This window comes from Parambassis ranga, chromosome 7 (genome assembly GCF_900634625.1).
Source record: "Parambassis ranga chromosome 7, fParRan2.1, whole genome shotgun sequence".
In the NCBI taxonomy this organism is placed as follows: domain Eukaryota; kingdom Metazoa; phylum Chordata; class Actinopteri; family Ambassidae; genus Parambassis; species Parambassis ranga.
This window is the reverse complement of record NC_041028.1, coordinates 16,514,915-16,539,984: the sequence shown is the minus strand read 5'-3', so window position 1 is coordinate 16,539,984 and position 25,070 is coordinate 16,514,915. Positions and strand designations below refer to the sequence as shown.

The 25,070-nt window shown below is 41.1% G+C and overlaps 1 protein-coding gene across 3 annotated transcripts in view; it reads right to left on the bottom strand.

Moving 5' to 3' along the window:
• Positions 1 to 2,669: 2,669 nt before the first annotated feature.
• sema3b (sema domain, immunoglobulin domain (Ig), short basic domain, secreted, (semaphorin) 3B) overlaps positions 2,670 to 25,070 on the bottom strand; it is a 58,008-nt gene continuing 35,607 nt past the window's right edge. For 2 of the 3 annotated variants that reach the window (XM_028409352.1, XM_028409353.1), the window contains exons 2-18: positions 22,523 to 22,992; positions 20,446 to 20,603; positions 19,456 to 19,518; positions 13,719 to 13,838; positions 13,528 to 13,621; positions 13,079 to 13,198; positions 12,862 to 13,004; positions 12,657 to 12,771; positions 10,815 to 10,884; positions 10,527 to 10,674; positions 8,253 to 8,472; positions 8,078 to 8,169; positions 7,794 to 7,835; positions 7,389 to 7,546; positions 7,223 to 7,278; positions 6,166 to 6,305; positions 2,670 to 5,898 (exon numbers count right to left, since the gene is read on the bottom strand). In XM_028409352.1, coding sequence (XP_028265153.1) covers positions 5,386 to 5,898; positions 6,166 to 6,305; positions 7,223 to 7,278; positions 7,389 to 7,546; positions 7,794 to 7,835; positions 8,078 to 8,169; positions 8,253 to 8,472; positions 10,527 to 10,674; positions 10,815 to 10,884; positions 12,657 to 12,771; positions 12,862 to 13,004; positions 13,079 to 13,198; positions 13,528 to 13,621; positions 13,719 to 13,838; positions 19,456 to 19,518; positions 20,446 to 20,603; positions 22,523 to 22,694 — 2,424 coding nt within the window. In that variant the 5' untranslated portion in view covers positions 22,695 to 22,992 and the 3' untranslated portion in view covers positions 2,670 to 5,385. The remainder of the gene's footprint in view (positions 5,899 to 6,165; positions 6,306 to 7,222; positions 7,279 to 7,388; positions 7,547 to 7,793; positions 7,836 to 8,077; positions 8,170 to 8,252; positions 8,473 to 10,526; positions 10,675 to 10,814; positions 10,885 to 12,656; positions 12,772 to 12,861; positions 13,005 to 13,078; positions 13,199 to 13,527; positions 13,622 to 13,718; positions 13,839 to 19,455; positions 19,519 to 20,445; positions 20,604 to 22,522; positions 22,993 to 25,070) is intronic. The other variant, XM_028409354.1, reaches the window with a different exon arrangement.

Genomic DNA, 25,070 nt, shown 5'->3' with positions numbered 1-25,070 from the left:
GGGACATCTGTGTGGCATGTACACTCACATTCGCATGGACAAGGACACACAAAAAATACACCGGTACACCTATAACTTCAAGGCCTCTCACTAAACTGCGGACAATTGTACACACAACATTCAAAATATTACACATAACTGCTAAACCGTGAACACACTACAACACCTTGTCCTCCTTTACTGCTTCTGTTCTTCCACTGCTTCAAATTGTTGATCTCAACTCACCAAAAAACATACACACACAAACACACACACACAGAATGGCAGGTGAGATGCACTAAAATCAGCATGCGGAAATGAGTCCTCAATTAGGACCCTGCAGACCCGGTTTAACACACACACACACACAGAACACTGAAGGCCATTGAAAACACTGGGGAGCTAATGGGTTGCCAGTTTGAGTAATATGGACCCAATTTCATTTCCTATGTGTTTAGGACTGGTGACCGCATACTGCAATCATGTGTGTGTGAAGACTTAAACATGTGTGAATGTTTTTCATGTGTTAAGGAATGTGAGAACTCTCACTTATTTCTGTGTGTCTGCACTCTCAGTGCTGACAGGAAGGTCAGGATGATATTAGTATGAAGAATGTCTTCATGTCAAAGATGGAGACACTGATAAAGAGGGGGGACCAGGGACTGGGAGGGAGAGACAATAACAAAAGTGTACAGGGCTATAGGTCATTTTTGCATTTGCATTGCATTGCACGCAAGACAGAGTGGATCTAGTCAGAATCAATTATATTACACTGCTCAAAAAAATAAAGGAAACACAAAAAATAACACCTCCTGGATCTTAATGAATGAAATATTCCAGTTGAAAATCTTCATTCTTTACATAGTGGAATATGTTCAGAACAAAATACATAAAAATGATCAATGTAAATCTAAATGATTAACCCATGGAGTTCTGGATTTGGACCCATACTCAAAATGAAAGTGGAAAATCACATTACAGGCTGATCCAGCTTGAGTGGAAGTTCCTCAAGACAAGTCAGAGTGAGGCTCAGTAGTGTGTGTGGCCTCCACGTGCCCGTATGACCTCCCTACAATGCCTGGGCATGCTCCTGATGAGGCGGTGGATGCTCTCCTGAGGGATCTCCTCACAGACCTGGATTAAAGCATCAGTCAACTCCTGGACAGTCTGTGGTGCAACGTGGCGTTGGTGGATGGAACGAGACATGATGTCCCAGATGTGCTGGATTGGACTCAGGTCTGGGGAAGGGGCAGGCCAGTCCATAGCATCAATGCCTTCATCATGCAGGAACTGCTGACACACTTCAGCCACATGCATTGTCATGCAGCAGAAGGAACCCAGGGCCCACTGCACCAGCATATGGTCTCACAATGGGTCTGAGGATCTCATCCCGGTACCTAATGGCACTCAGGGCACCTCTGGCTAGCACATGGAGAGCTGTGTGGCCCTCCAAAGAAATGCCTCCCCACACCATCACTGACCCACCACCAAACCGGTCATGCTGGAGGATGTTATGATGATGAGGCAGCAGAACGTTCTCCACCTGCACCTGCATATAAAGGAGAGGTCCTTTATAGGGCTATCTTGATAACTGCCTCTCATTTCCACCTGTTGTCTGTTCCATTTGCACAACAGCAGCTGAAACTGATTCACAATCAGTGTTGATCCTAACTGGACAGGCTGATTTTACAGAAGTGTGACTGACTTGGAGTTACATTGTGTTCTTTAAGTGTTCCCTTTATTTTTTGAACACTGCATGAATTATAATATTTAGGAAAATAAAATACAGATTGAACTTCATAGATCCTGTCCTTGGGACATCTTCCTGAATGGAGATAAATACAACATTAAACAAGAACCAAGCTGTGAGTACACTATATACAAAAGGTTTTCTTATTGTTAGTACCAGGTCTTTTCCCATCACAAATCAGTGATTTTTCTATCTGTATGATCTGTATGAACACAGGTTCAGTAGTTTTTGGATACATTTTCTTGCACTTATTTCTCTCCCTCTGCTCTCCTAAGAATGAAGTTACTAAAAACTTCCTGTAACACAAGCCACTCTAAATGGATTGTCAGTGCTAACATGAAAATGAACATGGGAGGTGTTACACTGCCACCGTGTGGTCAAAAGCTAGAACACCTAGAAGGTTATTTGATTACTGGAAAGGCAGATGACATGATTTAAATTCTTTTTTTTTCACTTTTATGTATTGTAGCATTTATGAGTGCAGCAGATTTTTTTGTAACATTGGCCAGATCTGTGCCACAATTCTGTCTTTGAGCTCTTTGACCTTTGACCTCATGATCCTCATTGGCTCCAACATGCACTGTGAGCTGTGAGGTCTTATACAGACAGGTGTGTGTCTTTCCTCATCAAGTCCAATCAGTATCATCAAACACAGCTGGACTCAGATGAAGGTGTAGAACCATCTGAAGGATGATCAGAAGAAATGGACGCACCTGAGTTCAATATATGAGTCACAGCAAAGGCTCTGATACTTAGGACCATGTCATATTTCACTTTTTCTTTTTAATACATCTGCAAACATGTCAACAATTTTGTGTTTTTCTGTCAGTATGGGGTGCTGTGTGTACATATAACAAAGAGTGAAACATTTAAGGGGGTCTGAATACTCTTTGTACCCACTGTATATTTAATGACAGATCAGGTGAATTGAACAACCATGTCTTGAAGTAACTGCATATTTTTATTGTGTTAATCAAAAACAATCTGACACGACATTTCACAAAGACCTGGGAGTATTACAGTGCACCATGTTAACTTTGGCCTTCCACCTTTGAACTTTCAGCTACAGACCGCTCTGCACAACAACTCATCCTTTGCCATTATATACACAGCTCTGCTTTCCCCCAAAACTCACACAGACACGCAAGCACACATATTTCTCTCTCTCTCACACACACACACACACACATACACACACAAGCCTCTCCTTGTGAGCTATAATGAACAGGGGTGCGTCACGTTAGTATGAGATACAACAGGAAGTGTTGATTGGAGGCCTGTTTGCACAACAAAGGCTCTGATTGGACACTGTTTTTTTTTTTTAAAGAAGAGTTTCTCCATTGGCTGTAATGTACAAAAATGTTGAGTATTTCTCAGCAGAACATGAACAGATACAGATGTAAATCTACATTTATAAGAAAAATAAAAATCCACCACAACGTATCAGCTTATCTTTGCACATAAATACATAGGAATAATAATAATAATAATAATAATAATATTCAACATTGTGCTTTCTTTGTCTCGCTCTGTCTTGCCACCAACACCATTGTCATACGCGTTAGCCACTAACATTGGTCATGCAATTTCAAGCACAAAACAACAGCTGGCTTAAAAAGGATACTCAGGCAAGTTTGACACCACTGTGAAGTTAATTTTTAAACAAATAACTATATATTTATTTTTGCATTAGCAGTTTAAAATAAGTTTTAAAAAGCCCAATGTGTCAATTTTATTAATGTAGATTTTCTACTGTGTGGTGTCAAAATGCAGAGTGTCCCTTTTATAGGCGTCAGTTCAGTTTAAGAGTTAATTACATCTCTATAAAGAAGGTATATAAATAACAACGACAATGATTCCATACATCTAAAAAATATCCACTCACAGATCTAGTTTATGCTGCCTTCAGGGTGACTCACCATAAGTGAATTTGGCCAAATCCGAAACGATAGTTTGTTGCAGCAGCACAAATTAGAGCACATATTCATCATAAAAAAACATGTGGAGAAAACATAAATGTATGTTTTATCTTACAAAGTCAGCCGGTTGCTTTCTTTCTTTCTGTCTTTCATGTGGATAGACTATGATATTATTAAAGGATCGTACCACAGAGGTAGGCTCTCTTGAGTCTGAGCCTGTACACACAATGGACACTAGGGGGCAGGCTACACATACACCATATTAGCACAGACAACTAACAAACAGACTAGGTTTCTTTACAGATAATACACAGAGATATTAGACTATAAGACACGGAGTAGGAAGACTTTAAAGTACTAATTGTCCATTATGTAGAGATGACATTATTAAGCAGCAAAAGTCAATGATATTAATGCCAGTAACACTACATTGTGAAGTGATTACAACAGTGTATGATGTTTTTCTTGTCTTTTTTATTTTATTTTTTATTTTCTTGCAAACCGAAATGCATTGTGGGTTAGCACAAACAGGAAGAGCTCTCCGTGCTGATTGAGGAATCAGCGACTTGCTCATCTCATATGATTTGCATATCTATTTATCACAAACAAATATATGCAAGAACAGTGTCAAAGGAACGCTCATAAATATCATGCTAATATATATACTTGTACGGTAGCCCAGAAACATGGGTTGTCATACTAAAAATCCTGCTCCACCATCTCCATGCTTCTCGATGTGACTTTCAAAAATAAAGGAACACAGCGATCTTTAGTTAAGAGTGAGGTTTTGGAAGCTACTCACATTATGGAGCTTTTCCCATTCTCTAGTGGTTTGGACCAGTGAAGCAATCATATCACATCTGTTACAGACATGGCTGCTCTTTTTAGTATTGTATTGTGTGATTTATTTTGCTGTGATATTCCTCAATATGCCTAAATAAAACCCCTATAAAACAAAAACCTACTATATAATATAGCCATATTTGCAACATGCTGATGTGTTCCACAGGCTGCCCAAAAGCTGCTGGTTTCTCTGTTTAGTGACTGTTCGCACAAAACCTGTGAGAAGAAGTGAGGTTAGTTGAACTATGTGCACCAGGAGAAGTTGTCTTTGTGTGTTTTGAAATATTCTGTCGGCATGCTTCTATATATCATTGCGTGATTCCAGTTTTGAGTCAGGTTTTGTCATTGTTCTTGAACCCACCATTTTTCTCCTCCTGGTATGAAATGATCAGGTACGAAAAGTTCATCCAAAACTTGTGTGGTTGTTTTTCCAGTGGTGTTGTCCAGAGAGTAGGAGTGCATACTGTGACACATTGTTGTGGCTGGCTTGTGGATCCTGTGCTGTGAACCCTCCTATTCTTGTCTAGTCAGTGGCAAAGAGACTGACAGGTGAGTGTATCTTATTGCCCGCAGATAAAGGTGGGTTTACACCCACATATCTGCTAGTACACTCCACTATTCTAATATAACAGTGTAAAGGGATCGTGCAGAATCAGTTTGGGCAGTAAGGCAGCACATGCAATGGCTGGCCATTAGGGATGAGACTCAGGGACTTGGGTACTTTATAGAAAGGGCATCAATAGTTAAATATACACAATAGAGGAGGTGCTGTGTGTGTGTGTGCATGTGTGTATGTGTGTGTTTCACCTCCTGGAGTTCTTGATCTCTCAGTCTATCATTCTCCTCCTCTCATATTAGTCATTCTTTTCTCCCTTCTTCTCTTTCTCTGTGTGGTTACTCCCCTGCGCTGCGTGGCGCCCGAGGGTTCGGCTTCCCATCATGGGTCCGGCGGTTTCTCCCCTTCCTTATTTCCTGCAGATGCTTCCATTTCTTGTTGGCTGGTCGGGCAGCAGGACCCAGAGGCGGAATGTCCTTCACTGGAGGAGGAAAACTTTTCTCCACCTGCTCGACCCCGGCGTTTTTGCGTGCCCAAACTTGTTCGCAAATCTGGTCGACGGTACTCAGGTTGGGGTGGTCCACCAGCTGCATGAAGTCCCGATACCAAAGCTTTTGATTGGTCATTGGGGACCCTCCTCCGCTGCGAGGGTCTAATCGAACAGGGGCGTCAGAAGGTAGGTTGGAGATGGAGGAGGATGTTGAGGGTACCACTTCCAAGGTGATACCTAGTAATGTTTGGGTGAAGCCGTGTTCCATGGCGTGGCATTGGTAGATTCCGATATCTCTCTTTAGGACGCGGCGAATCAGAAGGCCTCTGTCTGTCTGAAGGATGCGGTCATCTAATCGTACCTGTAAACCAGACAAGGATCAGTTTTAACACCACTTTGCTCATTTCCCAGGTGTAAATGTATGATTCTTGACCCGTTTTCATGATCTACCTAATTTTAGATTATGTTATATTTGTGTTATTGGTATATTTGGGATTGATTAAACATCTGATATGCACATACTGTATGTATTTTTGTATTACTCACTTTTGTCTGTATTGTTTAACCTCCGATTTGAGTGGGTGGTGCTACACAAATAACGTTTTACTGATTGATTGATCCCTCTCACCTCTTCTCGTGGGTTCTGTGGATGCTTCTGGAAGGTCCAGGTGACTCTGGCCTGAAGGGATTTGGGGATACACTCCAAGAAGGTGCTGCTCCCCTCAACCCCATACAGCTTCCTCTCTGCGATGCGGTGCTTGTGATGGTCTGCAGGGGGCAGGAGAGACAAAAACATTGCTCTCAGATCTCTGCATGTGTGTTCAAGTACTACAAGACCAAGCAAGAATGACTGGACATGACAGGGCGGAACAACGGTGAAAGGTCAGAAGATAAAAGGGTGGAAAGGGCAAGACAGGAAAGAAAACAACTGGACACGAGGGACAAACCAAGGAAGCACAGGATGTAGTAGGGCAGAAATTAAGAACATAAAGAACTGGAAGTTAGACAGTGGACAACTGTCCACATTGACGCACTTTTTAAAGCACAGGACACCTTTACAAGCCTGCATGGACATTCACACAGACACTCAGGCTCACTCCCTGATAATGAAATGTACATCATACAGACAGAAGTGGCTGCTGAATTTCACAGCAGACATTCAAAATGACAGCACCATGTCGATGATATATTGGGCTCTGATAGCATTGAAATCTTAAAATCCACCCATGTCTAGACCCAAACTAGGGCAGAGGATTTATCCTGGAAGGGCTAATAGACAGATTAATAAGGAAACAATGGTGTGCAAACTGAGTCTTGATCAGCACTTTGGCATTGTCCCAATCTCATCAGAGACAATTACTTTGACCTTCATTAGTTTTACACAAACCAGCTTGCTGCATGATGTAATTGTATTACTCGGGAGCTCCTTCACTGTGAGCGATTAGCCTGATTCAGTTATGTGGCAGAAAGACAGATAGCAGCTAAAGCAGCTGGTATTGTGGTCTGTGAGGACAGAGGTCACCAGGGTGAATGAGGGTGGGGGTATGTTGGAGCTTTTTGCACAGGGACAGTGAGACGTCAGATGTCAAGAGTCTCTGTGAGTCAGAACAGGATCAGATGGAGTTTTTTTTTCTCTTAAGAGTAGCACTCAGTGTAAACAACCAATAACAGCCAAAAGGTTTTACCTCCAGAACACAGTGTGTTGGGGTCTCCGTTCCTCACATCCTGCCGACGGAATCGTCTGCAAAGAGTTTTACAATTAACAATAAGAATCAGGACTTTTTTCAGTCCCATTTGAATGATATATCAAAAGTATCATCTGGTGTGTGTCACATTGTGTGTGTCAGCGACCTCTTTGTGTTTGGCAGGTAGCGAGTACAGGATGTTCCGTCCCAGGCGCAGTATGGGTCTCTGGCCAGGCAGCACTCAGCGCAGGCTTTCCCGTACACACTGCAGCGGTGAAGGGGGACCTGTGCGATGCCTGTGTCGGAGCTGACGTACAGTTGTTGCTGTGAAAATACAGCAGAAGGAACGACTTTAAAAGAGCAATTCAGGAATGTGTTAAATACAGCTTCTGCAATTTTGTGTCATAAATCATCTCATCATTTGCTTTCTCATGTTTATGTTGCCACTAGGTGACACTTCAATTCTCAGGTTCTGAGTTAGTCCTGGCAGGTACCATTATGTTAATCAAATATGATGCCATAATGCTGCAGAGATTTCAGTATAGGTATGTGAAATATAAAAGACAGATACCCGTTTTGAAGAGATCTGCATGTTGGTGATAGTTGACACATCCTGAGGAACAGAGGACACAAAATAATAAACATGACAGAATTCCACTCATTTAAATTCTTAATAGATTTTTAGCATTTTCTGTCATTCAAACTAACTTTGCTCTTAAGGTTCCATGGATCTAACCCTTCATAACATAACAAGCATTTATTTTGACCAGGATTGGCCATGATTTTCCATGACAGTGAGACAGGTCTCCTTGAGAAATACATTAAATATGTGTTTTTTGTCTACATGTAACTTACTTTGAAAACCTCCAGCTCTTCCAGTAACAGTTCCTCCATGTTATTCCAGCTCTCCTTGGGGACATTGATCACTTTTAGTACTGTCCCTTTGTCTGGAATTATCAACACAACCTTGAATTATTATCATTCCATGTGTCTAATTGTAGAGTTAGGAGGGATAAGAGATATTGATTACCTGTGCCAATAAACATGACGTCATACTGTCCATCCGCAGCACTGACTCTGTCTACGGCAACCTGAGTGAAGCTGTAGTCCATGTTAGTTCTGACGAAGACGGGCCGCCGGCTCATGGGGTAGACCGGGTTGTACATCAGAGGGTGGTGACGTGCAAACTGGATCACATCGTCTGGGAAGCCCTTTGTGGACTCAAAGCTGCCGAATGTCTTGCTGGGACACTAAGGAGGAAAAAGATTCAATTCATATTCCAGAACACAATAATGAGAGACTTCTGGATGAAAGTTGATAAGAATGTTGTCATATCTTGGTTACTATCACTTGCTATTACCGCCTTGCATACAGCTGGAAGGGTTCTGCCCTCTACTCCCTACTGGTAGGCCCTTTTAATGGCCTACCAGTAGGGAGGGGTTCAGTAATGTAATACTTTGCTGTAATACTCGCAAATAATACTTAGCTAAGTTCACAAAATCCAAGATACACTCAATGTTACCGTGGCAACAAGTCAGTCATGTTAGCTGGCTGTGCCTACCTGCTCTTAGCTAAGATTCTGTACCATGTTTGGAGTCCAATCACTGACTTCTATTTAATAACTAAATTTGTTTTGTTCTTGTGCATTTAAACTGGAATCAAAACTCATCAGTATTTGAGTTGGCCTGAAACACACCACGCCACAGTCCAGGAGGCCACAGAGAGGTGATTATGGTGTGATGGGTTTGAGAGAGAGATTTACTCCAGGTCAGAGTCCAGCCTCCCTCTCTAATTAAAATTCCAGACCTGGATTGTGTGAATACAAAAATGTAACACCATACAGTATTTATTCTCAGTTTATTCTTGCACATTTTTCTTTGAAGCAGCACTTTTTGTTATTTGTTTAATCCTATAGTGCACACAGTTCATTAAGTTGACATTTTAAATCTGAATCAACAGATGTCAGGTTTTGCATTTTACTTGTAAGCATGATTGCTCGTGTTCAAAATTTGTTCCGCTAATTTTACAACCCAGGCGTGAGTGAGGCTTTACTGTGGGCCTCATACAATTACTATTCTGCAGTCATACAATGGGGATTGTTCTGCCGTGGCAGTAACAGCTGAAGCTCTGCATAACAAATCCTGCTGACGCTACACTTGTGTGCTTAAGAGCCATCATAATCACACATTGATTCGAAGGGAAAAAGCCTAATACAGAGTGCTGCTATAAAACGTCCTCTGAATGAGGTTAATGTACATGTTTTGTATAATATAATATATTACTATAAGCAAATAAATGTTTAGGTGAAATGTCAGAACTAGAATAAGAATGACATCCATTAGATGAATATATAAATATTGTGTTAGCATATTAGCTCAAAATTCATTTTGCTAATGATACAAACTATAAGTTTGTATCATATCTTGTTGGTGAAGTGATATGGCAAAAAAGCCTAACTATCTTTTCTAATCTTTTGTTTATTTGGCATGCAAAATCAATGCAATTAGAATCATAAGGAAGGCCGGCCATGTTGTGGGAGAGGAACTGGACTCTCTGACAGAGGTGTGTCAGAGGAGGATGTTGTCCAAAATGAAGACCATACTGGACTCTCCCTCTCACCCACTCCACACTGTACTGACCAGCTACAGGAGCTCGTTCAGCAACAGACTCCGACTCCCACGATGCACCACTGAGAGACACAGGAAGTCATTCCTGCCTGTCTCAATCAAACTACTGAACTCTGAACTGTAACAGTCACTCAGACACTGTACATTCATACTTGTACATTCATGTCAGGCTCTTTACTATGTAAAGGTTTATACAATAGTATGTTCTTTAGGTAACAACTCAGGGATTTAAATGCTGTCTAGGTATTTTAGATATTTATTATATATTTCTATTTCATTTCAATTATCCTTTCTTCTATGTGTCTGTAACAAACAAGAATTTCCCCTCGGGGATAAATAAAGTAATTCTGATTCTGATTCTGAAGTAAGCTAAGCTTAGACTGTGCAGATTCAGCAGTATTTACGTTGTTACATTAGCTGATTTCCAAACAGCATGGTAGCAAATTTGATAGCCTGGTTAACCCTGAGAATTTATCATTACTATTTTAGTTATTAATAGTTGTTAGTATACATTTGACAGTGCACACTGAGGCAAGATGGCGCAAAACTGTTCACTGAAATGCAATATTAAAAGCCCAACTGTAAGTAACTGAGTAAGTCTAAGTGTAATTGTAGTATACTTGTGTACATTGATTACAAACTATTCTCTTGGTGCACCTCAATGGTTATTCACATACCATTCCTGGGCGGGGATAGGGGACCTTTCCCTGGAAGGGGACCCACTGGTAGTTGGGCCCCTCTTTGTGAGCAAAAGGCCCCAGGAAGGCCCTCCGGATGTCATTCATGGAGTAGACACATACAGCTGAGCCCTTAAACACACTGCTGCTGGGGGGGACAGGGGAAGCTGGGTGAGATACAACAACCATGCACACAATACACACATACACACACACACATTTTTCTCCCTCTCTCTTATGTCCGTACACGTGCCCTGACACACACACACAATGTGAACAGACTCTGACCTGGACGTAGAGAAGACCGTGTAGACCAGAGGGTTCTTTCTGTCTCTCGTCTGTAGCAGGAACACATCGCCTGAGGAAGGACACACACACATGCATACTTTCAGGTCAGGTGGCAGTAGTCCAGAGGTCAAAGGTTAAGAGAAAGATAAACAAAGCCCTCTGGCTATGTCTAACTACTTTAAAGGGACATTTTCCTGATAGCCGAGGGTCATGACATGGAACAAAATCCACTGCAGCTTCATGCAGTCACTGGTAATATGTAATCAAGTCCCATTATAGTATTGTGTTCCAGGATGGGACCTACAACAAACATGAAGCGGATTATATTCAGCAAGTATAAACCTGTTAAAATGTATATGCATTTTAGTTCAAATAACCACATTTTGCAGGGAGGTCTCTTCTCTGTTTATGTGGCTTTAAGTATGGTCAGGACACCTATGGTCAAGATAAGAGACTCATTGTTCATATAAGGGAATGTGATGGACAGATGTAGCCTGAGGTGGGGTTAGAATCTGGACAAATTTTTCCACCTTGTTTATCCTTCACTGTCATGAGATAAGCCTAAAATCAGATCAAATTATAGCCCAAAGATACAACCAGAGAGATCTATCAAGAGAGTTATAACTCAAGCCACACAACTAGAAGATGTGAACTAATAAGAGTTCTTTACAGAATTTATTACATCATGGAAATTTGTACAGCAAAGCAGCAGTTTTTAATCAGGTGTACTTGATTTAATCATAGTTTCATGTATTGACTAAAAATTCTGTATCCAGCTGTGCTTTAAAGAGCTGAGAGAATAGAGTCAGTGAAGTTTTAATGTAGCTAGTTAAGCTACATTCACATAGAATCAGGCAGAAAATAGACTAGTCAAAAATAGACAACTTATTTGAAACTTGTACCTTCTTGTAGTGTATATATTGCATATAGTAAATAGTAAATACCTCTTATATTTGTGCAAATTTGATGCTGGCACCCCGCATCCAACAGCAGATTTTCCCCACCCATGCACCTACCTCTAGTCTATTCTGTACATGCACTGATTTTAGTATCCTATGCTTATACCCTTTATGCATGCTATGCTGTCTGTTCTAATATTGATACTCAATAAATCAGTCTGTCTGTCAGTCTGTCTGTCTGTCTGTTCCTCAGTGCATATCTGGTGGACGCTGTGGTTGGACACTTGTTGCTCTGAGATGAGGTTCTGCAAACTGATTTTTACATAGAGCAACAACCATGATTTACACTTGGATGGATTTTCTCTAGAATTTTCACAGTATGAAGTCACATTTGATAAAATCACACAGTCTCCCAGTTCAAATATTTATGGTTAAAAACGCTCAGACTAACTGGAACCTAACATTTGTCAGATTTATCAGTGGAGTTCGGTCTTCTTTATCATAAAATATTTCTTCTAGCCTTATAAATTTTGCCTCACTTCTGAATTCTGGCACAACACACTCACGAGAAGACTCGGGAAAGACAAACTTTGTTTGAACCCACAGCAAACCACCGACTTCAGATCAGGGCCAGAATCTACTACCAATTAATCTCTCACTCAGGCTGATGGAATGTGGGTCTGAATGTCTAATCTACAATTGAGGTCAGAAACCCTGGTTAATTTATGATACTTTTCTTCCATTTGCACCCACAGTATGTGTACTTGGGTAAAAATCCAAAAAAGTAAGGTTGGAAAATCAGCCCAATTCTCAACTCTTTGTTTGGTTTTTCTACCTACTGAAAAACTGGATCACTAAATCACTATTTCAGATAAAGAAACCGTTCATACTATTCATATATCATAAATGGTCTGATAGAGTACAATATGCATTGTGGCCTTACGCAGCTCATCGAAATATGTGTCGCTGCCATCGGCTCCTGGTACCGAGCAGATCAGACGGGTCTTGAGGAATGTCGTCCACTTGTTCACCAGACTCCGCTGACCCCCCATGTCATTCTGAGTCAAAATAAAACAAGACATTTATCAAGACACTGCATTCAAGTTTAATTCAAATTGCTGGACTTCAGTGATTAAACAATCTTTCACCCTGCACAGCTGTCCGATACGGGAGTAGGTGGACTTTCCTAAACCCTGAGCCTCAACTGCCGTCTCCCGGAAGAAGAAAAAAACTTTGTCATCGTCAGGGTTCTCGCTTTCAGGGACCCAGAAGGAACCAACAAACTTTGGCTCTGATAGAAAGAATGTACAGTGTTAGATTATTTTCAGTGGACTACACTATAATCTGCCACATGCATGAACACACCATTGAGCCAGCGTGAGTCGTGCTGTTCGGTGCGAATGGAAGGGCGTTTCCCCAGGCTTCTGAAGATGGTGAAGTCCCGTCCCATCAAGTCTGTGGCCACGCCGGCATAAAGCTCATCACCTAAAACACAATCAATCACAATGATTGCTCCAAAGGGATGCTAATGTTTTTCATAAAAACCCAAATACACTAAGGTGACAAATTTATATGGACACCAATCCACCATGTTTGTTGGCCTACCCAGCCCATTAAGGATTTGTTACTTTTGATGAAGGTTTTCCACCAGACTACATTGATTGTTTAGGGAAGAGCCATCAATAAATCCATATCACATCATCAGCTACAAATCTAGCAGACTGGTAGGAATAGTAGATTTCCACTTTCACAACTGGTGTCCATTTACTTTTAGTCACATACTTTAACCATCTAATATAGATGGGTGTAATTACCAATGAGCACAGAAGCAGCATTATGTCGAGGATCATACGGACTCTTCCCTTTCCCGTCCTCCACCTTTGAGGGGTCAATCCTGAACACATGGTCCTGATGGAGATATAGCATATTTTTAGACTCCTTTCTTTGTGTATTATTATTAATTGTGTGTTTTTGTTGGATGATTTTTTTTTGTATAATCCCTTACCTCCATCCTGTGTCCCACCTCCACAAAGGCACAGGTTGGGTGGAAAGCTCCGGTTCCACAGGCGTACAGGTGGGTGCGGTTATAGTGGTGCACAATCTTCACATAGTTTACACAGTCAGACTGAAAGACAGACACACATGTGGATACAGAGTCATTTTAATTTTATGAGAAGAGAATTGTTTATTTTATTTTATTTTTGCATGATGGGAGTCCCGCTTGGACTTTGGTTTATAGATGTACAACCCTCACATAGCTTCTCTCTCAAGTCTCCACACACACACAAAACTTTAAGAATGGCCACAGAGCAAGAACGACCACACAAACATGGACACACTATTAAAATCTTATTTTTAGTGGCCTCTAGAATAAATCATGTGATTGATTGTCACAAAACATCATTTATCTTCCTCTATTGATGCAGCACTATGAACACACACACGTGTCACACATCCATCCCTATACTTCCTGCCCGTTTTTACTCTAATAATCCATTGTGCCATCTGTCTTTAGATCAAATTACAACATAGGTCACCAGAAGTTTGGAAAGACATGAATCTGACCTGGTTGTACATAAGTTTGTGCGTTTCATGTGACATTTTTGGATGTCATCATCCCAGTAAATGGTATCACATTTTATCACTGGCATACATTAAAGGGACCTACTCTACTCAACATTTGGCTGAGGCATTGTCATTATAAAACTCATTTAATGTCTCTTATCCCATGTTATTATCCCATTAAATGGCTAAAATAAGTTGTCATGCAAACAAAAAGTTATCATCCAAACATTTTTCCTTCTTTTTCTCAGTTACTAGACTGATGAGTCTGTGTGTTTCAGGGGGCAGAGGAAGGTGCAAGTCAGCAGCAGGGGTTTGACAAAGTGAATTCTTTGATGTGACAAAAGACAAAGAGAGCAGTAGGACACACACACACAGAAAAAAAGAAAACGATGCTTGAAAGACCTTGAAAAGATCCGAAAGGAAGGAGGGGAACAAGGAAGGTGAATTATAACAGCAATCAGGTTTCCTCTGTGTGTGTGGTGGTGGAGGTGGTGGGGTGTATTCAAGGGTTCACTGGTCAACCTTTGACCTAGCACCGACTCATTAGTTGAAACAGTGAGCAAAAGTCAGCCTGTGACCTCCCTGCAGCCTCTGCCTGTGTGGTGAGTGAAGTATTATCTTTGCCCCTGTCAAAGCTTCGTCGATTTAAAGCCCTCATTTTCAGTCAATCGGCTGCATTATTTTAATCGTTTGGTTTCTTTCCTTTTTTGTGTTTGTTGATTGTGGCCCAACAGTTCATGGGAACTTTAATGTCTGAGAGGATATGACTGGGCTGCAATAGTAGTAGACAGTAGAAATCTATTAAATGCACAACACAGCACATTGTAATAGCCCAGGAATGCCTTTGATTGCCTCTGCTGAACAGGACAATGGAGCACTTGATATTTGTTTGACACATTTTTTCTTTGAATAAAATGATATCTGGACTCCATCTGTCTCCAAATTGCTTCAATATCATTTGTCTGTACAAATAACAATGTGCCCAACATGTTGCTAACTGCATGGCTAACATCATGTATACGAAGGTTGACAAAGATATCAGCAAATCTCATTACGTGGGGGGTGGAGCCTATTCCAGCTGAAATAGAGCCAGGCTACACCATGGACAGGTTGCCAGTTTATAGCAGTGACACACAAAGACAACCATTCATACACACACTCACACCAATTGCCATTTTAGAGTCCCCAGTTAACCAGTGTGAAGGAAGCCAAAGTAGTCTGAGAAAACATCACAGAAAAAAATCACAGGTTGAACATGCAAACTCCACATAGAAAGACCTCAGACTCCAACTCAGAACCTTCTTGTTGTGAGACAACAGTCACTGCACCACCCTGCTACACCATTTAGTTGGGTTAAAGCGAGTTAACATAATAAATAGATAGATAGGTACGGTTAGAACCGCTAACCCCATTTTTTCATACTGTCCACTAGGACATGATGGTGAAAACATCATTTGGGTCTTCATGGTTACAACTCTCTTACCTTCTACAAAATAGGACATGCTCATATCTGCTCCCTTCCATTGAAATCAATGGGACAACCCTTCTCTGGTGTGACTATACTACCTTCTCCTTCATACAGCATATGTGACCTTTTCAGCTCTTGAAATACATCTTCGGCCATTTCTAATGATAAAAATTCTAGAGATATTACCTTCAGAAAACAGCTGTAGTTTTAAACAGAAAGCAATTAAATGTGAATATCAGTGTTTTGAACCATAATAGGAACCCTGACGCTTTGTCTGTATATGTGTGTTGTTTTACATCACAAACATTTTGATAGGCACTACTTTCACTAATAATTTCTTGATGATTCATTCATGTGTCTGTGTGTTAGGTGGTTTACAGAGTGGGGGCTAAAACACACACAATCCACCACGTCTGTGTGTTTAAGTATGGCTCTGGTTGCGCAGTGACGCCTCACATTGCTGAGTCAGACTGAACGTCTGGGGTGAACTCTCAACTGTTTACCGCCACTGCCTGACTGTGTTTATGTGCATGTGTCTGTGTTTGTTTTAGTGTGTCTGCGTGCATGTTAGCTGGCTGTCCTGTGGTATAAGGGTGTGTGTGTGTGAGTGATGATGTGTTTAAAACTTGTCTTTTTGTGGGCAACTTATTCAAATCATCATCTGTCTTGTTGGTACTTGTTGTGATAGTTTGTGCAGTGCTGATAAACTGATATGTAAGATTTTATTTCATTTAAACTGATTACTGAAGTCTGATTGGAACAAAGAGAAATAATATCAATTTAATTTGTTGAAGGGGAAACAAGGTAAGCATGTTGAGGTTGTAGTTTAATCAGCAGATCTGTATAAGCAGGATGGTTGGTTGTTGGACTAATATTTGTGATGGTGTCAGACCAGAGTGGCTCTGTGTGTTATTGGGACTGAAAAAGTTGATCAGGATCTTCTTCTTCCTTTAATGTTGGACATTGACAGATTGTTGCATCTTGTGCTATCACATTAGGAAGAGGTTCGAGGTTGGCATGTTAGCATGCTAACCTTATAGATATCTCTGCCGCACAGTACTTGGCATGATGTCATAGTTGTTTTTGTGCATTTTGAATGTTTTTATTGAATCTTAACAATCATTGAATTGGCAATTTACATAAAGTAACTATGATATAAACCAAGGGCATTTCTAAATATCTGATATAATTACAAAAAGATTTGAATCTATTTTTTCAAACTACAAGATTTGCAGTTGTGTTCCATCACATCTCTAGTAATCAAACAGTATCCTCTTTTCCTTCCATCAGTTTTTGCTATTAGTCTTCCTCCAACTTCCACACTCAACAGAACTCACATAAATAAGTCCTAAAACCTGTAAAGAATTTATTTTTCGCAATAATTCCAATGGCCAATGGAAAAAATCCTCTTTGCATTGTGTCGAGGGAGCCCACGAGATAATAATACATGTTGTTGAAGTCAAAGTGAATCCATGCTTTCCACCTTCTGGTTGGTTTTACCAAGAATAGAACGTACATGAGCCAATGTAGTCAATAGAAAAAGGCTATTAAAACAACCATGAAGAACATGTTGGAGATATTGGCTTCACTACCTGGTCTATTTACCATGAGAATCATTATTTCACTCTTCCTCTGCCTGCTTTGATTACATGGCTAACAGCAGGGACATTTCCTCAGCCTGGGACATTTATGCTGATTACCTAATTAAATACAGCTTGCCTAATATGTAATTTGTGTCTGAGCACTATAAATCCCTGTTTTGTTCTCTTATGAAACAAATGCAACTATTTGTGATCACAACTGATATTTACAAAGTTACAAAGCAACCATCTAAATGATGGAAGAGCACTATAAACAACATGCGTTTCTAGTTCCCAGGGAATAAATAAGATGCGATGTATAGATGGAGAGGGAGACTGGGAATAAAAGAGGACTGACGGTTAAATAGGAGCAGGAGAGGTCCAGCGGGAGGGAGAGTGTTTGGCCTCATCCTATAGAAAACACACTTCTCTCTAATTAGGGGTGAACCGTGTGAGGTCAGCCTAACTCTCAGTGTGCTTGAGTGAATCTTAACCCAGAAAAAAAGTCAAAAGAAAAGAAGAGCTTAGGGAGTGTTTAACAAAGGATAAAAATAACATTTCAAAGGCTGAAAAAGCAGAAATGAGAAGTGACCAGGGAAAAACTCCTTCCAACACAGATCCTTCATCTTTCTTTATCTTTCCTTTCCCTTTCTTCCTCCCTCTCTACTTTCACTCCCAAACACACATACAAACAGGGCACACACACACACACACACACAAAGCAACCTGAACACACACACACACACAGTCTCCTGGTCAGGTGAAACTGGAGCCTGGATCTATGTATGAATGGAGCTCGTTGTCTGTCTGCTACAGCTGTGTAATCACACTGATGAGGGGTTTGTTTTATACACACACACACACACACACACACACGATACTTATATGAATAAATGTACACATATGCACTGTCAAATATGTTGAGTTGCTATTTGTGTGTGATGTAATCCTGGGTGGTCTAATAGGCACATGGTGAACTCTACACGTGGGTCAGTGAAGATGGCTCAGAACATCACATTTAGACATAATAATCACATACAGTATTTAACCAGCACTTTCTTTGAAGTATTGCTGATGTTTAAAATAGAACATTTTTTATTTCAAAATGTGTTGGCAGTTGAAAAAGACTCAGAGAGCTATAATGGTGGCCTGTGTGTGTGGATAAACTGTCCTAAGCACTTGAAGCGGGTCGTAGGGTTAATCACGGACAACCAAATTAGAATCACATCAACACAAATCAAATTTTGTGATTGGCCTGCCTCACATTTGAAGTCTTTCATGTATTTAATCTGCGGCTCAATGTCACAGCTGCTTGTCATGGGCAGGACATGCGTTTTTTTTTATCCTGTGTCAGGCCTTCCCAGTTAACAAACCTGCTCTGCAACCTAATATGACCAAACATGTTTACATGCAGCAGGTCTGTAATCGGATTTCTGTGACTTCTGACCTGTTTTTTTGGAAACATGATGACTGTACTTAGTGTATTATAGATAGAGTATGCTGCAGCTGGTTTGCTGCTGGCTGTGAATCTGACTAACTTAGCACTAATCGGGCCATCTGAGATTCAAACCCTTATTACTGTCTTTCTCTGTGGTTATGATCAATAATAATGATCAAGAGTGTCTCATTTACACAACATTTAAAAATGACATTATTGCATAAGGCCTTAAGCAGTCCAGTCTGGAGTAAACACTCTGATTGTCTTTCTTTGCATCAGACTAAGTAGATTTCTGTCAGATACGGTGTAAAATAAACATGTGGTGAGGAAGTGATCTCACCACATGGCTGGTCCAGAAGTGGGAGTGCTGCACCTATTATTACATGTTATCTGTTTAAATGTGGTGTTTTCCATCTTGTGATGACTCCCATGACTCCAGTGGATTAAAAGGTAGCATTGTGTTCAGCTGGGTAGGAATGGACAGTTACCTCCTCCAAGAGGAGGCCCTCCTCTTATTTAAACTGTGTGTTAAATGTGTGGTGTCTGCACACTGATGAGGAATCATCAGGCCTCGTTCACAGTCTGTTTAGCTGACAGGTTGTGGAGAAAAATAAACAGATTGTGTTGATTTGTGTACTTTTATAAAGTATAATGAAATGGGATGAAAAGCAGGAGGTGTACCGAGACTTACAGTGATATCCTTGCCAGCCCAGTTACACTCCTCCCTCCACTCAACAGGGGCGGGCCAGTAGATCTGAAACATAGAAGGTGAGGGTCATGAACTCATAATCTGGATGAATTAGTTGTTTAGTTAATATCTGCTTAATATGAGATTCCCCAAAACAAAAAAAAACCTCTTAAAGGTTCTTAAAATCAGAAAAGGAAAACTTGTTAATACACCGGTGGCCAGTTTGGTGATCTACAGGACATTATGAATCATTATACAGGGTCCTGTACAGGCATACTACACATAAACACTGAAAGCCTTGCCATATATGCTACATTGAATTGACCACACAGCCTTGAGGTACAAAGTGGTATTACACACAAGTATTCCACTTGCAACACAACACATGTGGTCTGAGACATAGTAGCTGTTGCTTTTTCACAGCTGTTGATATCTTAAAATGTTTGATCAAACTACATTGACCTTTAAAATTCCTAAAAGAACACATAAATGAATAACATGTTCTTGAACAAGGCGCTTCACTTCACATAAAACAACATCCTGACTAAACAGAGGGTTTTTACTTCTCTCAACTTTGGTTCAGTACACCTTTCTTTCTTCCTCTCCCTTCCACTTCTGTCCTTTCCCATCTGCTTCCCTCTCCTCTGTCCCACCCCCACCAAACCACACACTGAAAAACAGGCTTCAACTATGGTGAATCTACACAGCCAGGTCATAAATCAAACTCACTCATATATAAGGAATGAAGGTTAAGATGTGACACAAAAAACGTGTAATTTACTTCAAATGGCTGTGAACAGATGTTTGAAATGTGCTGTATTTATCTTGTATAGCTATAGTTTTCTGTGAGTCTTTATTCATTTCAGTGTGGATGTTTGTACGTATATAATGGCTAAAGTGTGGCTCTGCAACTTAAAAAACACTATTGTTGTTAAATATTCTAAAGACACACTCATGTTAGTCTAGTTTAGTGTATTTGTGTTTCAGGCCAACCTTGTGTTCTTGTTTGGCAATGTTGTCCAATGAGAGCGAAAGCAGGAAGTTCTTGGCCCCCACAAACAGTCGTCCCCTCTCCTCATCTAACAGCAGGGCGCCGAAGCAGCAGGAACGCTCCAGCTCGAACCGCCGCACTCCATGGAACTGCTGCAAATCTAAACATATAACAGTAAGATACACTCTCAGTTGTATTGGAAACTCAATCTGTAATCGACAATGGAAGTGGAAGGTTGGATGTTCGGACAAAATAGCATGTGATCAGGTCATATTCTTGCAGAAAACTCTGCTGTACAATATAAATAGTGGTGTTATGTCCATGTGTGTATTGTTTTCTAAGTCTTGAAGAAAATATTAAGTATGAGTAAACAACAACCCAAGAAATACCCAGTGCCAGAACAACCCCGTCATCAGAGTCTTCAGATCCAAATCAGTGAGTTGACTGGAGGGCTGCAACGAGTCATGTGGTTGATAAAGAAGATTACCACGTCGTTTCAGTATATTTAAACAACATTTCTAAGCTCTGTCCTAAGGCGAGTGACTTGTGAACAGGCAAGACTAAATCCTCTGACAGTAATGACACTATATTGCTTTCAATGGAAAAACTGAGTGTCCTTTCTGCTTCCAAACTGGCAAGAAGAAAATCTGGAGGAACAGTGCCCAGGAAAAATGAGCTTGTATTTGTAAATTTAAGCTATAATAGTTACCTCAAGCCAATGGAAAAAAAAACAGTGTTCTTGGCTCGAGAGGCTGAAGAAATAAAGGGACTGCATCCTTCCCTGCCGGCCTGGCTTAAACCAGGAGCTTAAGAAAAAAAAGACCAAAGCCCTCTGCACATTAAAGTGGCTTTATTAGCCTGCTATTGTTCTAATGTGAATTTATAACTTTAATTGAGACTCTGACGCCACCCATTCGCCGCCTGCATGACATCAGGGACTTATTTAGTTCCACCATTCTGTGGTGACATTATCCCTGGGCATAAAGAGGACACTTCCTATTAGAAGGCACGTGCCTGTGATGTTTTTCTGCCAGCCACTTTAAAAGGTTCCTCTATAGGTGCTCAGTAATAAAGGTATCTGAAGACCAATTGGTTTATGTAAATAAATCTATATCCAAGTATGCACCAAACGAATATGCCAGAATGAAAACTTAAATATGACATGCTAACATGCTAATGACTCCATTGTGGCCCACATTGTAATGTATGAGGTACCAACCCAATGGCGTAGATTTGCTTTTGGCATTGGTGGGGACCTAAGATTCCAACAACTGTCTTGAGCCAGAGCCCTTGATATAACCCAGTCAGAATCAGAATATCAAGGGCTTTGGGTAGGACCAACGATAGGAGGATATCTATTGGTAGGACCCAAGACAAGAACAAAATTTAACCCTTCCTGCACTCAATGAGAATCTGTTTTTTTCGGAGGGGACAACTTAGTAATCACTGGACATTGGTGGGGACGCATCACCTCCATGCTAAAACTACGGCCTTATACCAACCCTGACTTTGACGAAAGTGTGTATCATCCTCACCTTACAGTCGCCCATTGATCGTTTTGAAAACAACTCCCTGTGACTTAAATTACTACGATAATGACCACCACACATCCTGCGTTTTAGCTCATTCTTTGTCCTTGCTAGCTAAATAAAATAATGTTTTTTTATCAAATAAAACTAAAATATTCTAACTCTTCATCATTTGATCTTGCTGTGTGTTATCAAAATTAAAGGGAGCAAATATTGTATCTCCACTGGGCAGACGGCCTTCAGTGAGCCTCGCGTCCTTGGTGAGTTAGCTCAGGCTGTAATTGCCAGCTTTCAGTGATGGAACACATCCCTGGTTTTTGTGGTTGTGCTGGGCATCGAGCTGCTTTCTTCCAACATGCAGCGCTCGTGATGAAACTTAAAACCGTTGCCACTGTGTGCTTAAACTGTGCGCGCATCTGGTTGTGTGTCTCTAAATCACAACGACCACAAATTACAGCTGGCTACTGTTCAGCAGTGTTTACTTTGAAAAGGATATGGCTGAATTGAAAGTTTGTGTGTGTGTGGAAGGAAACACTGTAATGGTGCTTACCTTTGTATGAAAGCTTCATGCGTGGGGAGGAGGAGGAGGAGGAGGAAGATGAAGATGAAGAGGAGGTGCGGGCCACGGTGCTGGAAGAGGCATGGGCAGCAGCCAGCCCCAGCAGGAACAGAGAGCTGCAGGTGACCATCATGGCCGCCATCATCATCATCATGGTCATCATCTTGGCACGGTTTTGTGGGGATTAATGTCCAGCAGTGTGACACAGTTAACACTTCTCCTGTCCGTGTATTTAAAAGCAGCAACCTGCTTTTTAAGTTTGTTTTTAAGGATCCTTTAAAGGAGCTTCTAGTTCATGTCTTCCTTAATTTCCTTCTGATCAGCGTAAATCTTTAAAGATGTCCACTCTGCCTCTGAAGCTCTTCGCTCTTGGCCGGGCTGCTGCTCCACTCGTGAAGGACAGCCAAGTTCACCTCTCACATCCAAGAAGGAACAAAATGTTTGCACATGGGCATGGAGACCTAAAAATAGACACAAATGGGGAGAAGATTCAGAAATACATATTTTTATATATAACTCATATGAGTGCTAAAGCCAGGGATGCCCCCATGCGCACACACACACAAACATTGGCGTCTGAAGTATATTTAGCCAGAGTCATATTGATGCTCCTGCCAGGCTATGTTAATGCCAGCCTCTATTATGGCAACAACACTATAATCTCTTCACATTACAGAAAGACAGTAGGGACACTATCCAAAGCACACACAGACGCACACTGTCCACGGTGTTGAAGACTCTGTGTGTGTGTGTGTGTGACAGAGATACACTATGTGAACACTGCCAAGCCGAGCACAGCCTCTCCATGTCTGTGGCAGTGCCAGCACAGAACACACACCCCCACCACCCCCCACCCCACACACACACACACCCCAAACCCCTCATTTTCTCACTTTCTCTCTCGCGCTCCCTCCGCAGAGCCAGACTTTGTCACCAAATGAGATGTCTTTGTGGCTGAGGACTAATGACCCGACAGTGACGTAGACGGATGAATGAATGGATGAGTGCATCAGCGCCTAGCTTCATGTGAGTGAGCCCACTGTTGGCTTTGAATTGTTGTCAATAATTACAAAGTTCGTTCACAGCTGGACTTGAATATTATGTGTCGTTGTTTCAGGAAACTCCCCAATAACTTGATGCCACAACTCAGCCACAATCAAAACAGGAATGAGGTCAGCGGGGTTTGTAAGTCTGCATGTATATGAATGTTGCGTTGTAAAACATCTTCGTGGGACACACACACACACACCTCTCTTTGAGTACTTTGGACTCTGCGGTCAGCCAGAACAATAAAGCCTTTGACTAGAAACAGTCTCCTTTATTATATTGCACCTCACAGTTGGCACTCATTAACAGGCAGACAGTTGGCTTTTCCCCTGTTTCATTTCCAATGTCGACTTCTTCTCTCTCCTCCTACCTACCGATTACCTCCATCACTGCCCTTCATGCTTTAAACGCTGTAGAAAAGTTCTACCATCATAAAAACAATACCTGCACTGAGAGTCATTGTAAGTGCAGTCTGACCCCATGCCCAGTCTGTCTGGATAGTTTCAAGATCACACAAAGATCACAACATCATGTGATGATCTGTTTTGAGTTTAAAGAGAACAACCTTTGCCTGTCTGATACTTGGTGTGAACTACTTTCTATTCATGATGATTCGGGTAGCCTACCTATTTAAATAGTTTAATATTGCTTTAGTACTTAAACACGGTTTCCTCCACTGATGCTAGTGGTAGCACAGTAATGTACCATGCCAGCTGCCCTTGGTGTTTTATTTTCTGTCTGCCATGCTTGTGTCTGACTTCCTGCTGTCAAGTCAATTGAATTTGTATACTATAGCTTATTAACAGTGCAAACCTTCTTTTGCCACAAGCATTGACCTGGTGGCCATGATCGACTACTGTGGACATGACACAGCCAGATTGGGTGTCAGAATGGGACTGAGGGTTTATTGTGCAAGCTCCATTTGTGTCAATACAAACAAAGCTAGCTTGTCCAGATGTCTGCTGGAGTAGCGTCATCCCAGATGTTGGGGCAGGATGAATGGGAAATCCGCACTTTAGCCGAGCGCACACCTACAACCTTTTTCCCTTCATGAAACTCACATCAGACTACACTGTGGATTAACAGCCTTGTCCCAAAAGCAAATAATCTCTCAGAACTCAGAGCTCATTTTAAAAGATCATCATGCAGGTATCCAGTATCTCTGATACCACTTCTTCCTTTCTTGTTTAACTGACTAGGTGCTACACTGTTTAGTAGCCCATCAATGTGTTATTACATGAGTGTGCGATCCATCAGTAGTTGCTGCTAGGATTAGTAGTTATCTCTGTTAAAATACATAAAGGTCTTCATTCTTCAACATTGGAACAATTTTACACTTTAAACTTAAAATTCAGACAAAAAAAAAGATACAGTGTTCACTTTAACACATATATGAATACCAAATTACACAACGATGACAAAATACACACAGTACTCTTACACACACACAGACCCGTCTAGGCTGTTGGCACAGAGTTTTATGAATAATGGA